Below are 17,853 nucleotides of genomic sequence, written 5' to 3' on the forward strand. Positions count from 1 at the left end.
TGCTGATGTTTTATTTAGAAAATATGATTTACAAAACAGAGATTTCAGCTGCTGCTATATGTCTCCTTATGAAAATAACACTTCTTGAAGTAAATTTTGAGAAAATTGTATTTATTCTTTCACTTTGGTAAAAATAAGATTTTAGTGTGAGCCACACTTACAGAAATATGCACTTCAGTTTAGAAAAAATCTACTTTTTCTACCCAAATCATGCCCCACATTGTGATGCAATACTTCCATACATGTTCAGATTTTGCCTAGGGAGAAGTAAAGCATTACCTAACCAAGAATTCTGGGTAGGTTCTTTTTTACATCTTCTAATAGAAAGATATACATATATATATATGTATATATGTATATTTGTCTTAAACTTGCACTTTTAGATTTCCTATATAGCTTTTATTAGGAGAAGGCAAAGAATAATGCTAATATGCAATTACTGCACTGTATTGTATCCTATTATCTCAGCTGTTCCCAACTTAATATCCTTGACAAGCATTTAAGAAATATTTTCATTCTAATGTGATGTTTCATAATTTACTTGCACAACAATATGTTCTTTATCTGACAGAAGATAACTTCGTATTGAACTTTAAAGTGGTTGCCTTCACATCCCAGCCAATTGGATGTGTTTCCATGAAAGCACTAACTGGATTTGTCAAACTGCAACCTTTAGTCTTCCCTTTGATTACTTTAGTGTTTTCATATATCAATAGAAAAATATGGAACCTGCATAATATATTATAGGAATCAGAAAACTGCCTCTAATTCTAAACCACAAAAGTAGATTCAAATAAATTTTAACTTTTTTTTTTTGGCTGTATGATCACATAAAAACCTCACATAATTGCAGTTATTTTAGAAGAATGTACTTCTACAATTTGGGAAAATTTGGGTCAATGTTGAAACCAAATACATAAAAATCAAACTCTAATTCAGAATCTACCAAGGGATATTATTCATGTTGTTACTACAATATAATTGTTTATACCTGTCTTTGTCTCCTTCCTGTAAGCATCCTGTACACTGTGTTGCATGTATGGCTTATACAGAAAACATTCCTTCCGTTTCTGCAGGCAAAACTTATGGAATGTAATGCCTTTTAGAGCTTGCCAAGTGCTTATCAAAACTGACCTCACTAGCTCAAAAATTAATTGCCTTCTGGTTTCTGTGATTTCAGCAAGAAAGGATGCTGTTAATGAGATGAAACATTAGTAAACAGTAAAAATACGTCAATTTTGGCTGAATATTGCATCCAACAAAATGCAGACTATTCTTCCTAAGTAAAAAAACCCCAGGTGCTAATAACTCAGATCAAGAAATTTCTGCATATTTGTAATATTTTTTTGCTTTCATTTGCTACATATATATAAAATCCCATTTCAATGCAGTTAGAAGTTGCAGTATGGTTTGTGCAATATTGCTCAATAATGTTAATATACAATTTATTAAATCTATTTGATTCAGTTATGTTACATTATAGGAAAATTTTTATTTCTCATTTATCTCTAACTCCTTAAGTATTAAAAATAAAGATTGTACATGCGATTATGTAGGTGTGTGTATGAGTAAGACAGACTTAATGCTTTATGGGCTTTTTTGTTTTTTTCAGGGATCTTTCAAATAACAGAATTGGCTGCCTAACACCAGAAATGTTTGTTGGACTTAACAATCTTCACAAATTGTGAGTATAACACCAGTTTTGTTTTAAACGGAAGAAATCTAGGCTGTCACTTCACTGACCTGAGTGCAGTTGCCAAGAAAATTACATTATAAGAAGGTTGTAGGTTTTGTGCTAAAAAGCCCCTGTCCTTAGCCTTTGATTGTGCTGAATTGATATCTAAAATAAGTTTTCTCTATTTCAATTGTAAAATCTAACAGAACTGCAAAGAATTCAATTTCATTTCCACATTAAAAAGAGGCTAAGCATGACATTTCTGTTTGAATGCATTTCTGTTTGCATGTCTAAGAAACAATTAAAGTAAGTTGGCTGCAAATTTCCTGGCTGGGAAAGAGACAATTCATAGGAAGGATCCTGGTTTATAGGGATGTTTGGCTAGGCTCAGGAGGACTCTGTATCTTCATTCAGATCTGTCTTCATTCCTGAATGAGAAGTAAATTCCTATACTGCACCACAGTGTGACAAAATTCATACTTTATTTTCTTCCTCTCCAGCCAGTTATGGCATTTCCTTGGACAAACAGGGAAATCTTCCTAGAAAGATGTGCCATGGGGTCAAGATGACACCAGGTACAAGGCTGAAATCTGACACAGTTACTGATCACATTAATGAGAGTAACCTTGCCAAGTCTTTTCTGATGAAAACAAATGAGAACAGATGATGAGAAGAGCCTTGATAGCATGTGATGAACAGGTGCAAACTGCCCCTTTTTACTGATCTCATGTGCCAAATCAGGCAAGCCCAACTCACCTATTGAGGGTTTCTGTGTCTGTGTCTGTGAACATGACTGTAACTATAAAGCCAGATTGCTTTGGAAGGTGAGTTTAATTCAAAATGAAGTCATGTTATTAAATGGAAGGTGTTTCTAGGTGCTAGGAACAGACTCAAGAGGAGCTGTTCAAATCCATGTTCTCTCAGAATGGTCTGAAAGTTCTATTCGCAAATCTTTAAGACCTCATATTGATAGTGAATTAGAAGTTCAGTACAGAGCATCAGTCATTCGGTGGCAAAGAACAGAAATTCATTCCCAGCGAGTGCACAGCAGTTGGTCTGTGACAGTGTTTGGCTGTACTTTCTCTTTTCTCTGAAGCCCAGGAAAGAATGTGGCAGTGATTTCCCCATCCTCCACTGATGCCAGAGATGCTGGGAAAATGCACAATGTGCAGGCTGACTGCCCATAGTTACTGGGCTGATCAAACCACACAATTACAGTTTCTTTTTGTACAGATTTGCCATATCCCTACTATTTCTGGTAGCCTGAGTACCTGTCTGGGTATTTGCATTGGCAGTTTTTTTCTGAACTGTAAGGACCAGAGAAAGACACACCAGTTTCCTCTACACAGTCATTACCACTGTATTTTCTTGCTTTCAGTCTTCTTGTGGGTCTAACTTTCATTTTGAAATGGGTGTAGATCCAGAGCTTCCTGTACTGTTTTCCTTCTTAGGGCCCCAGTCTATAGCAGAAATTTGAATTAGGCATTTAAGTGTAGCTCCCAAGTGACAGTCTAGTAACATTTTTCACTTTGAATAGTGCTATTTATTGAAATCACTGGTCCATTCTTCTTTATGAAGGTTCATCTCTTCTTATTCTCTTAACATTGACCAAGCCTCGGTTGTGTTATTACCAGATTTTATGTTCACATTCTCTTAATTCTGTGGGGCAGAGTCATTGCTAAAAGCTCTAAATGCAATCACTCAGAACACCCTTTCTGCAGAACATCAGTAATGTCTTACTCCCCTCCCTTCCATCTTGTCCATTATCTTACTGTGTTTTACAGCAAATGCACTTAACACCAGGTTCTTCACAGTTTTGTGGATATGATGTCCATGCATCAGTGAAAACAATTAGGATTCTGGGAACTGGAGACCTCTTAGTCTGGCATCTTTGTATTTTTTAAGTGAGTTTTGAAAGAAAGAAAAATGGAAAAAAATGTTGGCAAATCAGAAATTGGTAAAAAAATAAATATGCAATGATAGATGGTGTATCATGTAATCATATAAAGAGATCAGTAATTTTCTAGACAAGATTAATTATTTCTTGGTTTAGATATATTTTTAGCATGAAGATACATAAACAGGAGAAAATAATTATAATTTATATTGGGGTTTTCATGTGAGTGAAATTAGCCTTGTAGGCCCCTATTTGCCCCAATATTCTTTCCATTTTAACTAGTTCTGCAGATCAGTAATCATACTGTGGGTGGTCTTGGGAAACATGTTCTACAGAATTTAGTGTATGCTTCTCCCATAAATACATATAATCCAAATGACCCACCTGACTGACCAGAAGAGAGAATCACAATAATGTGATATATTTATGCTGTATATAGTACCTACTCTTTATTAATCTCTTAGTTATACTCTTTATTAATCTCTTAGTTATAATAGAGTAGAATTGTTGAAGTATCTTTTAAACCATGTCTTAGCATACTTACTAAGTTTTAAATTAAATTCTTCCTGTCATTTTGCTAAGCTTTTCCTTTTGTCATCTCTCTCATTCTTTGATCTTTTAAAAATTTGAATTTTTTTTTCAATATTTAAGATTTGGTTGTTAATCCATTTAGACTATCTTCCATTTATCTTATTTGGGTTTTAAATTGCCTTTCTACCACTGACCTAATAAATGGGGCCATCCTGCATTCCAGTCTGTGTGGCCTAGTGCTTTATTAATTTCTTTATTATTATTATTATTATTACTATTTCAAAGGTCTGTGCTTTGGAAATCAGAGGCTTAGTGATAGTTTAGTCTACATTATCCTTTTATCAGAAGTGAATCAGTTCATGACTGTCATGTCAAAAGCTGCAGCTGCCTTGCAGGGATTGTCCTCCTTCTCAAGCCAAAGTCAAGAGTACCAGGACTTGTTGAGTCCTGGTGATTATTTTGTGAAGAAGTACAGCCACAACCCCAATCAAGAGGAACTGTCTCCTGCCATTCACAGTATCACATGCTCCTCAATCTCAGAAGTCTCATGTGATGTCATAATGCTGACAGTCATTATTTGAACTGGGATCTCAGTTTGCCTCTAGTGTAGGAACTGGTCATTGTTCAGACTGCAAGCTGATGCTGCCTGGTGCTTTTCTGACACTCTCTAGCTTTGTTCCCCTTGGAAGTTCATGAAGAATCATACTTTTTAAACATGTTTAAAAGACAATAGGTCACCTTTCTGTTGCTACTGATACCTCTGAATTGTGTTTACTTGCCATTTGAGGTGTAGGAGAAAGCAGTTCTCTGAGAACGTTGTGGAGAAGCATTTACTTATGGAAACATCAGTATTTGTAACAAGGAAAAGATGATGAGTTCTTACACATGGAACTGGTTTCACAGCCATTTACTGAAGGAGCAATATAAACATATATGCATATGTGTTGATTTATGTAGCTGTTGGTTTGGTAATTAGAGCTCTTCTGTGTTATGTTAGCAGAGATGAAGTAGAGAAGCATCTTTGCAGGCTGTTATCAAAGCCAGTAGGGAGAGCCGTGAGTCCACTGGAAGGAGCAAAGGACATAAATCTTTTCATGTGCTTTCTGTGAAGTACAAATATGGGATTTTTTTGTATTGTTTACAAGCACAAATGCCAGGTGAAACAAAATGACACGGCGTGTTTCACTCAATCTTGTAAATCTAATTCAATCTGGGGAAAAAAAGGGAGTTAGAGCTGAACAATCAGCTCTAGGCCCAAACTGACACAGTGTGATTTAGCCTAATGATGTGATGCATAAATCTAAACTGAGTAGGGTAAAGGTATGTTCAAATACTTCACTAAAAGGATGAGGACTGCCTGGGCTTTCAGGGGTAATGCAGACATTCTTCAGAGAGCTTGGTGGTTTTCCGCAGTCGATTTTAGAACAGAACAACCTACAGAATTCTTGAATTAAGAAAAAAATGAATTAGTATTATCATCTAGTATTGGTCTTTTTTAACCTGCAGAAACACAGAAACCACAAAAAATTGTAAGTCTCTTGACAGTGTAGAGAAGATTTTTACTCCATTGCAGTCAGGATCTGTATGTCAGGTAATTGAAAAAACAGAGATTGAATTCAAAGTTGCAATGAAACCTAAAATTTCATACAGCCCCTGAAATTACTGCAGCCAGTGACTTGTGATTATGTTCCTTGAGATTGATCTAAGTTTTACACCTTCTTGGATTTGATGATTTTTACTCTGTAAAATGATTCAAAATGCTTTCATGTCATATGACAGATGCAGCTGGCAGTGCCTCAGTATGAGAGTAGATTTATTACATATTTTAAGATACTAGTTCGACTATTTTGGCTTATGTATTACCTTTTGTCTGTGTTTATACTGTGATGAGGTGCCTGTATTCTAACTAGGAGTGACATAATTGAATGCAACAAATCTTCCAAATCTCCTTTGGACCCAATGTTTCAGTGCTTTGCTCCAGAATTATGTATGCAAATATATTTCTGCTAGGTAATGGAGCTGCTATCTACATTAATTCTGTTTATATTTAATCTAAATATTAAGAGCTGTGGAATACTGGGACGATGCCACTGTGCTGATGTACCAGACTTTCTTTGTTTAGTCCCTCATAATTTAGCTTTTCAGGTTTCAAAATATTGCAGCCTGAAATCTGTTTTAACAAGCAGCTACTGCTGGATCTTCCATTTGGAGGTTCAAATGCAAACTTTATCATTGCTTCCAATGTTTTGATCAAACTATATCTGATTTACTCTTCATCCTGCCTCTGAATCAGCAGCAGCAGTTAGCTTTGCGATAATACTGTACTGCAAATTCCTCTGTGACTTTCTTGATGTCATTGTACCAACTAATCACTTTGTAAGGTGCCAGAAATCAAATAAAAAACCACTAACGCAGTTAATCAAATCAACCAAATTCAGAAACATTTCAGCAAATAAGAAAATTTGCAATGTCACCTGCCCTCTCTGTATTTCTGTTGCCATTTTTTACACCTCCTGTCCTAGTTTTTTGAGGGTTCTTTTTTGCACAGATCAATCTGTCACCCTTGCATTCAACTTTTGCTTTTTAATGCTGCTCTTAAGAAGGAAGCATTCTTCATATTATATACACCTGCTCCTACCTATATTCTGCCTTAAATTGTACTTTGATAAACACAACTCTTTTTGATTGTTTTGTGGCATTTGTCATTTATATTAAAACTTCTGGCAAAAGTGCTTTATTAATTTCTGTGAAAGCACAAGTATTAGGTATATGAAAAAAAAATGAAGTGTAGGACCTTATAAGTAAGACTGAAATGTTTTAGCTCTGATAAAACTGAAAGCACATCTTTCTGTTAATGGAGTGAGTTAATGGCATAGTAAGTGCTATCAGCTTTGGAGTGCATTAATTTGCTGTGTTTGAAATGTTTGCAAACTAGGTGTTACAGATGTTTTTAGAACAAATGTCCTTTTAAATCAAGCCAGAGTGGGATGTTAGGATATCTGAAATGGAGGAATTTCACAACACTATACATTTGACAGTATTTTAACATATAATGTAAATTACATGCACTAAAGAACGAGGTATTTGCAGAGTGCTGCATCAGCTCAGAAATGCACGAGTTATGTGGGTGATTTGAGAAAATTTCTAAATTTTTTGTTGAAGAACAATCTATTTCCACTGTTGGATATCAAATACTGTAATTATGTTTCTTGGGCATAGAAATGTATTGCCTTATGACTTAACCCTGTGAACATGATCCTAGCCTGCTAATTATTAGTAGTTAATATGGAAACGTCAAACCAGGTCATTGCCAGAAGAATATGAAAAGTTGAACACCTGGCTTTCTGCTGAATTCGATGTCAGGAACTCAGTTATTCCAGTACTTGGCAAAAAGGAATTCTGTAGGAATTCTACAGTCTTCTGTAAATGGAACACAAGTCAGGAATTTTAAGGTTAGCACAGTGTAGGTCAGTTCTGGCTGGATATCTAGGTGAATTTGGTAGGACCTAAAAGCTCATGGGTTCAGTGCACACCAAATGGGCACTTCTCTCAGGTGCTTAGGTACATCTGCTGAACCCTGCTGTGCACATTCTGCAAGTGACTTAGAGTTTCCCCATGTCCTAAAATATTGAGCAGACATAAAGCTTTGCCTCGGTCCAAATGGAGTTACCAAACTTCAGTCTTGATGCTCTGTTTGTTTTGCTGTATGAAGCCTGGCAAGCTGTTTCAGGGAGAGGTTGGGCTTTGCATCAGATTGGAAATCTTTCTGTGCTGCAGCAGGGCAAGGTAAAGGAAAAGACTGGGCAGATTGCTTTCCCCATCCTTCAGTTCAGGACTTACTGACTCTCCTCTGTCAGTAAGTTTATATTGCTGTAACTGTTTTCATATTAGTGGAACCACTTCTGATTTACTTCAGTGTAAATGTCAAGGTTATAATTTTCTGATTTAGTCTTTTTAATGTCTCAGTTCACTGAGCTGCTTCAGCATATGCCTTGTCAGGTCTTATGTCCAAAAAACACATGGGTAGGTGCATCTAATTTTAAGTAAAGATGTTAAATGAGTCTGTGAAATGCTCAGTGTTTTTATTTCATATTGAGAAATCCAAAATATTAAAGGTAAAGAAATAGGTATCTACAACCCAACGTTCATTTCCACTTTTAGACATATCCACACTCGAAGAGGTACTTGAAAGTTCTTCCAAGAGCTTTGCACCACAAATGTATAAACGTGCACTGTTAAATAAAATCTTAAAAGTTAGTTCAATTATATCAACACATCTCATCGTCACTCAGTAATTTCACTTTATGTTGCTGAGCCAGTTTATTTTTATATTCTGAGAATTTTGGTTTAAAGTAGTAAGACATTTTGAAGTGTTCAGTTGTATACAAAAATGAGATTAGTTATTGCTTCAAGAGTGTCTTAAAATAATTTATCAATTAGCAACATTTACTCTTCTTTCTTGAATTCATTGATCCATATGTTTCTGGACAGGTTCTATAGAAAGCAGGGTTCTTGAGTTTTGGTCTTCCTTACTTTGGTTCCTTACCTGCTTCAGATCTCTTGCAGATTGATAGATTTCTCACTGCTACTACACTGCTCCTGATCTGAATATGTTTAACATACATTCTTCCCTTTATAGGCAAAAGAGAAGTAAAATCAAAAATTGTAACATCATCATTTTTAATGAAGAATTAATAAAACCATTTTCTTTGCCAATCTGCTTTTTTTTTTTTTCTCCTGTATCTACAACATATCTCCAGTGAAGAGCTCTGAAATTTCCCTTCTAACATAATTTTTGTAGCCAACCTTGAATTCAAATATGTAGTCTTCAGCCACTGGACAGAAAGGAACATAAATCAGTATTTGAAAAGTAGGTAATTCATATGCTCTGAAATGTTAATCTTGGATATGCACTAATTTTTAAGTTTATGGGTATGGAAAAAGACATCACTACTTGACAATTAGGCATTTAATTTTTGTACTACTAAGGCACTGGCAGAGCAATACTGTTAAACTATATAAAAGTGAATTGCATCTGTTTGCAAGGATTCAGCCTGAGCCATTCAGCCATCAAGACGAGAAATAGTAGAGCAGTAATTAAAATGGAAATGTCCTTCATTTAAGGATAGGAAAAATCTGTGTGTTTAAAGTCCTTTGTAATAAAAGTATTTGCGTAGTCATTTTGAAAACTCATTAGTGTTTTAAGTAATTCGTTGAATTCTTTGGAACATTACTAAAGTAAGACACTGTTTTTGTTTCTTTAACTGGAAGTGACACTCTGTGTATACAATAAAAATACAATATAGGTCTCACTGACTAATTATTTTATTAATATTTTCACTCAAAATCTAGAATATTCTCCTCTCAAATTCTGTTCTTTTAAATATGTAGAAGTGTTCCTATTTATGAGACCAAGTGAATTGTATGTATACCTGCTGTGAAAATATAACAAGTCAGAGTGTGTGATTTGATTTAAATATTGCTGTCACTTACCAGAACCAAAAAGCAATGTACAAATTTAAATATGTTTTTATTGTTGTCAAGAAGGCAAAACTTCTTAATTAGCATTGGGAACATTATACTCTATAACAATTTTCTTTTCATCTTGTACTTGTTATAATCAACGATAAATTGCTTTTTTTTCCCCTAGGAATTTGTCAGGGAATATTTTCTCAAGTCTCATGAATGGACTTTTTTCTGAGCTGCTAGCTCTGAAAGCCCTGTGAGTATTATTCCTTTTGTTTGTAAATTTGAAATACTTCAGAAAGACATTAGAGTAAACATAGCAGAGTCGAATATTAATTCAAACTGGATTGTTTCTAGAGATGCATTCCAAAAATAGAATCTGCATTATTTTGTTATCCCTGTCTGTCTTGCAGTTGATGAGCTGCCCTCCTTACCTGTTGCAGGGAAATGGATAGCACTGATAACTCAACCCCATTCCTGACTAGCCCAGTCTAGCCCTCCTGACTAGCATCCCATCTTTTTTTATATCTTATTATCTTATGCCTTTCCATGGTTTCCTGCATTACATCATGTTGTGCCTCTAATTGCACAAAACCAGTAATGTTAAATATTTTTTCTGCAATTACAACAATTCCCAGTTATTGATATTAATTGTGCCTTCCTGAGATTTAAAAGTGTATACTGAATGTTTCTACTTAGAGGGGTTTTTAGTAATTGAAAGTATGTTACAGCATGGTTTTCTTCAGTAACACAGACTCAAAATTATTTTAGTAGTCAGTGATGCTGTTCTGTAACCAAACCCAGAATTTCTGCAAAATGTTATGAAAGTAATTAACAATGGGACATTGTGTCTTGATTGTCTCAGAACATCTATTTATTAATACATCCACAGTTATGCATCTATCTAGAATTCTCCTTGGAATTAGATAATTTGAATCTAGCAGAAGAAAGTACGTTCATGAAAACTGCATGTGTACCAATTGTGGTCATTCTTTGCCTTTGTAGACATTTCAACACTGATTCACTCATCTGTGACTGTAACCTAAAATGGGTCTTGCAATGGGCCAGAAATGCTTCAGTCCGAATCGCAGAGGAAACAGTTTGTGCATATCCCAGTGCTTTACATGGAATGTCACTTTATAACCTGAAGGAAAACCAGATGATGTGTGGTGAGTTGTACTCTCATTTAGCATTACAGGTTGAACTGGAATCCAGAGAAAATACTAACAAACTGGACATGATTTAAAAAAAGAAAAAAAAAAAAGTTAATCTGACTTGCATATAGGCACAAGAAATTTGGGCATGTGACACAGAAGATAGAGCTAAGAATGAAAGAGCATAGAAAGAAACCCCATATTTCTTACTTCATATCTCAAGAACACTACTGTCCTGCAATCCATTCAGTAATATGCAATTATGACTTAAAACATTTAACTATGATGCTAGTTCTATATTGTGTAGTTCATGAAACTGAGGATTCCTACAGGAATTTATAGAATGTTTCTTTCAAGTTATATATAGAACAGTGTGACATGAATGTCAAGTTTCATTCTTGTATTTTTCATTTTTATGAACCTGTAACTATATGTTTTATCACCACATCCTGAGGATGAATAGAATTTTTACAGTGAGCTTCAGTTAGGTGAATTTTGTATTTGAAGATCTAAAAGTGAAATGTTTTTAGGAGATTTTCCACCATAACAGCATGATGGATATGGTGTGAGGGAGAAAGCAAAAAACTATGAATGAGTAAAAAAACCTCATTTCCCACTGGGCACTGTCTAGTAATGAGCAGACTAAACCAGAGATTTTTTAAAGTATCACACACTGTGGAGAATAGATCATTGCCTGAGATGATGCCGTTGGGTTCCAGAATCAACAGTCTAATTTCACACATAGTTGATTAATTGCAGAATCTGAATCTTTCTTTACCATTCTTGAATGACAGAAAATTGCTGAGACTGTGACTTTGCTAATGTCATTTGCAAACAAAAGGAGAGTCACAGGTTTCTCCTAATAAGCACAAGGAGAATGGTGTGTGTTGCTAACAGACACATTCATAGCAGAAGGGAGATCAGAAGTGGACTGGAATGATGTACGGAGAATTGGTTTTATCCATAAATACAGAGGTTTACAAGTTGGGAGAGATGTGAAGGGATGTGAATTCTACCTACAGATGTTCCATCAGGTGAATTGTTAAGGAAATGCAGATTGGTATCTGGAGGCAAATAATGGAATAAGCTCTTGTGAGTGAAAGGCAGAGACATTTCCTGTAGCCTGTATTACTGAACATTTGAATTTCTGCAATACTCTTCAAATATCAAGCTCCCATTTTATAGAGAGCCAGCATGGGCATCTTCATAGAGATCCATTTCCCAGCAGGAAAAGTACTTCTGAAAGTGCTAGAATGATCAGAAGGGTGATTAAGCACTGCTAATTGGTATTTCCAGGTGACAAGTAAATATAAATCTCTGAATTTTACACAGGAAATGAAAGCTTCTGAAAAAATCTGAAAATTCCTCAGAATTTCATCCTTTAATTCCTAATGGGATTCCCTATCAGACCTTTGGTACAGAATTTATGATGCTCATTGGGTTCTCAATTCTATTTACAATGTCCACAGAATGCTTGACAAGGGTTGCAATGAGTGCCAGTGGCTTGACACTGCTTCCAGTATCCACAGAGAATTTTACAGTGGTTATAATTGCTGAGCCTTCCACCAGCTCTGTAATGTCTGCCAGGTACTTCATGGTGTATCAGAGTATCTGCTGGGTAGCTAACAGTGCCCAGAACATTTAGCAATTTCATTTTCAGCAATTTAATTTGAGCTTAGGCATAATAGAAGGCTGTCTGGCACCAAAATAATAATAATAGCCATTGAGAATGATTTATAAATAATATGTGTTGAAATATGCACAGAGCTGATCAAATTAAATATACCTTAAAGAAAATATTGAGTGACTTAAAAATTAAAAACTTCTTCATGTGAACATCTTCCATACTGTCAGGCATTTTTATTTATAGTCACTGATCCTCCTTCTACATGCTAAAAGATGTCATGAGGTGTTACAGTCACAAGATGAGCAAAGAAAAGAATGAAAGGGAAAAAATAAAAATAGGAGATAAATTGGCAAAGATTTTTGCAGGAGAGTTAGGGAATGAACCAAGGAAGTCAAAAGTGTGTGGATTCTAAGTGGCTACAGGGAGCAGTTTGCCATCAGCTTTTTAGATTTATTTTATATTTTGAAATAAGAAAAAGTCATCTTTTGTATTTCTTCCTGGCAAATCTTTCTCATGCATCTGCTAACTCACAATAGCCAAAGTAGTGAGTTGCCTGTTGGAAACAGTTAAAACCTGCTTTAGGGATTTTTATGAGCTAAGTAACTGCACAGTTTTAGAAATACCAGGGTTCTGCTTGCATATTTCACTAACAGCTTTGAAGAGCTACTTAAATCTGTTTTAACAAAATTCTCCAGCTGTCAGAAACATTTGGTTATAAAACACTTCTTCACAATGTTGGAAATAAGGCCAAGAAGTTAGTTTGATGACAAAGGATAGTTTTGCCTTCGTCCTCTGCCTTAATGATGAGGGACTGTGATGAATTCATGATGGCACAGACAGAGTATCTTTCTGAAAAATGGTTGTGAAATTGGCTCCATGCAGTGCCTTGTTACTTTTTGTCCATGACTCCAAATACAAGTTACTCAATTTCCAAGAGGAAAATTACATTTTCCTGAATGCCAGTGCTATAAATTCCACCTGAGGTCTGATAGGAGTCTGTGGTTTACCCTGGCACACATCAGCAGCAGAGATGGATTCTCTAGGCTAAATTCTTCACTCAGGAGAGACCTATATGGGTTCTTGTCTTAAGGGGATTATGAAAGATTGCTCTTAAAGTTGGGTTTTGATTCTTTAGACTGATGAACGAGGTATTAGAATTTAGTTTCTCAGTCTCACAACTGTATTGATGATACTGAACAGCACGAAGAAATAAAAGTTCAGTTGTTCTGCAAATTACAATTGACATATAACTCTGATGGAGTGTTTTTCTGTTAGAAAATGTTGACTCATCAAAACAGATATTTGGAAAAGTGCTGACTTTCTTCTTTCCCCCAATTAGATTTTATTTAAAAGTTAGAAAGTAGTTGACATAACATCAATAATATTTAGATAAATGTTTTGACTAAAATGCTGAAAAGATTTCCTAAATATTACCAAAAGATATTGCAAAGGTCAAAGTGTAAAAATGATTTTATGTTGCTTTAAGAAACTTATTTGTTTATTTATTTTTACTACAAAGAAAATTATCTAATTCTCCTGGGACAGAATGCTGTTCCTCATACAGATCTCCTAGAAATTAAAATCTTGGTTTTTGAATATACATATGCTCTACTGATGTTTATGAATAAGTAATTGAGAGCGTATTATTCCCTTCTTTTAATTAAAAAAAAATGCTTGGAAAGAAAATATAAAAGGATATTGAGAAACCTTCTTTTTGCTTAGAGTTTATTGCATTAATACATAATAAATAACATTTTTATTCTCTATGCATTTTTTCATGCAGTAAGTTTGGGTTTTTTTTGGTAGCTTTTCACTAGCTTTTCAGGTTTCTGTACTGGACAGTCTACTGTTGTAATCTTGCCCTAAGCAACCTTAAACAGTCCTGGGTGACTCTCAGGCCACGACAGCAGAGCTTGCCCTGGCCCTTTGCATCTGACCCCTTGTAAGATACTAGCTAAATGTAATCCCCAAAACCCATGTTTGCCCTTTTTCTCAGTGTTGATATAAAGCTATGCACGGGTTGTTTCCTTGGAAGAAATGAATCAATTGCTTCTCTCTTTATTATGCTTTTGCATTAAATGTTTCTGTTTCTCACTTCCTTATTATCTGTGTTGTACTGAATGGGAGAAAATCTCCTTCTGTGTTGAGCTGCTTCAGCACAGCACTGAAAAGCACATACTCTGCACACCTCTGGAAAGCTCATGCTGTTGCAACAATTACCACCAGCAAGGGCAAATGGAGACAATTAGCAAAGCCAGTATTAATACATGTTCTCTTCACACCATCCTCAATAAAGAAGCTTCAAGGGTAAAGGATGTAGTTGAAAGCACAAATGTTAGATACACTCATTTAAGACACAGTCTCGGGGGAAAATATGGTAGAAATAGAACTTGCAAAACACAGAGTAATGGCACATTACAAAACATCTCAGCTGAGTCATTTTCCTTTCTTGCATTAACATGGCTGTGATGGCATCTGGTTTTAGGTACCAATTCATCTACCACAAATGAGGGTAAGGTCCTTCATCAGCAAGTCACAGGAGCCTGTTTTTCAGAGGAGGAGTACCCTGAGCTTCAGTATCCAGAAGCTTGGTTTGAATTCTCTTTTTGCTCTGTGTGCTCCACATTCATTAAAATCAACTGTAGGGTGTTTCACAGAGGGATTATTACAGTATATTATTTTGAAAGTATGTATTATGCTAAAATGTGTGTTCTCTTCATGGGTGGTGCACCTGTTGGTTGTGATCCATAGAATTGTAAGTATTTACATCAAACTTATAGGGGGAAATTCTTTGGATTTGTTCATAATTTGCTAAAAGCTTTAATAGTCATTTAGAAATTTCACTAGAGACAGCAAAGAGTGAGGACTCAAAATAGAGCTGGAGTTTTTTTGTGTAGGATCTGTATGGTGAAGCTTCTGGCATGCCTTAGGGGGCTGTCTACTGAGAAAACTGTTAACACTTCAGGAGAATAAAAATCCATCCTACTGAAAGAAAATAGAGATGAGAAAAGAAGATAATCACTACAAGTTGTGAGTGTCCAACAGTGTTTGAATTATTACTCAGTCTCTGAATTTTGTAAACTACCTTAGTTTAAAGTGTTAGCTCATGAGTGAAATTAGCAAGTTCTGACTCATAAAATATTATTGAAATGTGGGGGTTTGGGTATGATAGACTCCCTACTTAGGAGGGACACTTCAAAGGGAGGAATAAAAATCAAAGAGATAAATCCTTTTCTGACTTCTCTATTCTGCAATAAAATTCTTTAAATGTTTCATAGAAAATGTGAATAATTTATTGGAAGGGAGGAGATATAGTTGTTAGGGAATTGTTTGTACTTAACCAGCACCTTGTCTTTTGTAGTTTGCCTCACTTCACTGAGAATCAGAGTATCTGTTCCCCCAAAGGAGCAGAGTCAGGCTAAATGCAGGTGCTTTTTGCTCTCATGCTCTGTACCTGTTCACATTGAAACTTGGGCAAAGCAAAAAAAGAAAAAAGCACATTTATGTTCTTTATGCATTCATTCTACTTGTGTTCTTAGAGATTTCTCATCCAATTTAAGATTCAATTTCTTACATACAAAGGTGGGAAGTACTTTCATTGTTACCTACCTGTTGTCACATTTTCTAATCTGCATTTCTCATGCTAAAATATCAAGAGAACATTAGGGCATATTTCTCTTAGGCCACATGCACCTCCCTTGTCTGTTTTCATAAGAAATTCTTTATTTTTTTGCAATCTTGCCTAAAAGTACCAAAAAATTCAAAACATTAAAGGAATTTCAAATCAATTAGAGTAATACCATTGGGGGAAAAGAGAGCATTTTCTTTTCTATACTTCCTCTCTAAAGCACTTTCATTTTTTTGAGGCTTGTTTTTTCCTTGACATAGATTCTTAAAACACAGTGTGACTTTAAATGCTTTCTCAGCAGTGATGGAATAGTGTTGTTTTAGATGTTATATTTGTTGAAAGGTCTTTATAATGTTACCTGATGTAATTGTACATTGTTTCTCCATCACTCCTAGCAGAGTAAGTCAGTATCCACTGTCCAATAATAAGAACTTTGGAAGAAATATGTACTTTTAAAATGCTGTAAAAGAAAATAAAAATAGACACTTGGGAATTTTGTCTTTGAAGGACAATCTTTTCAACATTCAAATTTAAGCTGAAATCAACTGAATGCATTCAGCCTTGATCTGTGTCAGTTTGTCAGTTTTTAAGAATAATGTCAATTATTTTGTGTTAGGGGTATTGGTTGAGAAGTAAGATTTGAAATTCCTTTTAAGTATTTACATTGCCACTCCAGTCTTAAAATGAAAAATATATATATTTGTGCATAGATTGTTCTTTAGAGTTTCCTTTTCTATGTAAAATATATTGCAAGAAAAAAAATACTGGCTTAAAATTAACAAGGAGTATTTTTTTCTTCATTTTTCTCAGTGTACACATAACATTTTTCTGGTCTTATTTGTTACTTTCTTAAACCCAGGGATGGGCTTGAGATTATTGTTTCAACCATTTCTTTTTTAATTTACAAGTAATTCTTACTACATTAATGCAGTGTAAATATTGAACTGTGGGGGGTTTTCAGTATGTAGTAACTGACTGAATTCAAAACCCCAAGCAGGAAGAATGATGGATTAATTATCCAGATTTAGATTTCAGTCCTGCAGTTTCTTGGCAGTCCACAGGTAGTTTGCTGCATTCATGTGGAGCATCATTGTCTTCCAGAATATGCAGGATCAAGACTTCAGCTCTAATTCTGCAGGGAGTGCCTAATCATATGAATAGGTCTAATTATGTTGAAATAGGAATATTCACACCAGTAACCTTTCACAGGATTAGGTTTTGCAAGATATGGATAGTGATACAATTAATAGTATTTAAATTCTCTTCCAATTACTTTGTTTTACAATGTTGTTGGTTTAGGATTTTCTTTAATAACAAAATATGCATAATAACAGAATGTATACAAACCAGATAATATAACTGTATATTTTGGCTTTTTCAAAGATAGATCGGGTAGATTCATTTTATGTCAGAGCTAAGTGGCCATTTGTATATCAAAGTTGGTTTCCATACTATCATTTGGTAGGATGAAATGAAAAATGCTTTAACCTTTTGGCTCCCAATTCTAAATTTCTCTTTATGATATGATGAGTCTCAAAATAGGGAAAGAAGGAATATGTTGCCCACATTTAATATTAAATATTATTATCTAATTTCTTTAGTGGCAGTTTAGAACACTGCTGCAAGATTGGGGGCACAAAATTAGTAACAGTTAAATCTTAAGAATGTGAAATAGCATAAATATTAAAATGTTTATTTGAGGATGAAATTTTACTACTATATATTTTCTTGCATCTGTGCTCACCCATAAAAATCTAGTTCAACAGAAATTTTCACCCCTGAAATCTTGCTGATTTAGATGCTGGAAATGTACCCAATTTGTTTTTCTCACCATAGCTTACTCTTATATACTGCATTAGAGGTTTTTAATGTACA

At 34.9% G+C, this 17,853-nt stretch overlaps 1 protein-coding gene across 2 annotated transcripts in view; it reads left to right on the plus strand.

Annotated features, from left to right (window-relative positions):
• Positions 1–17,853, plus strand: part of LOC146435284 (adhesion G protein-coupled receptor A3-like) — a 256,900-nt gene that overhangs the window by 96,711 nt on the left and 142,336 nt on the right. The window contains exons 4-6 of one of the 2 annotated variants that reach the window (XM_085065134.1): positions 1,613–1,684; positions 9,754–9,825; positions 10,575–10,738. In XM_085065134.1, the coding sequence (XP_084921260.1) occupies positions 1,613–1,684; positions 9,754–9,825; positions 10,575–10,738 (308 nt within the window). Of the gene's footprint in view, positions 1–1,612; positions 1,685–5,617; positions 5,695–9,753; positions 9,826–10,574; positions 10,739–17,853 lie in introns of those variants that run through there. The other variant, XM_085065135.1, reaches the window with a different exon arrangement.

This window comes from Lichenostomus cassidix, chromosome 6, assembly GCF_008360975.1.
Source record: "Lichenostomus cassidix isolate B80296 chromosome 6, HeHo_3.0, whole genome shotgun sequence".
NCBI lineage: Eukaryota > Metazoa > Chordata > Aves > Passeriformes > Meliphagidae > Lichenostomus > Lichenostomus cassidix.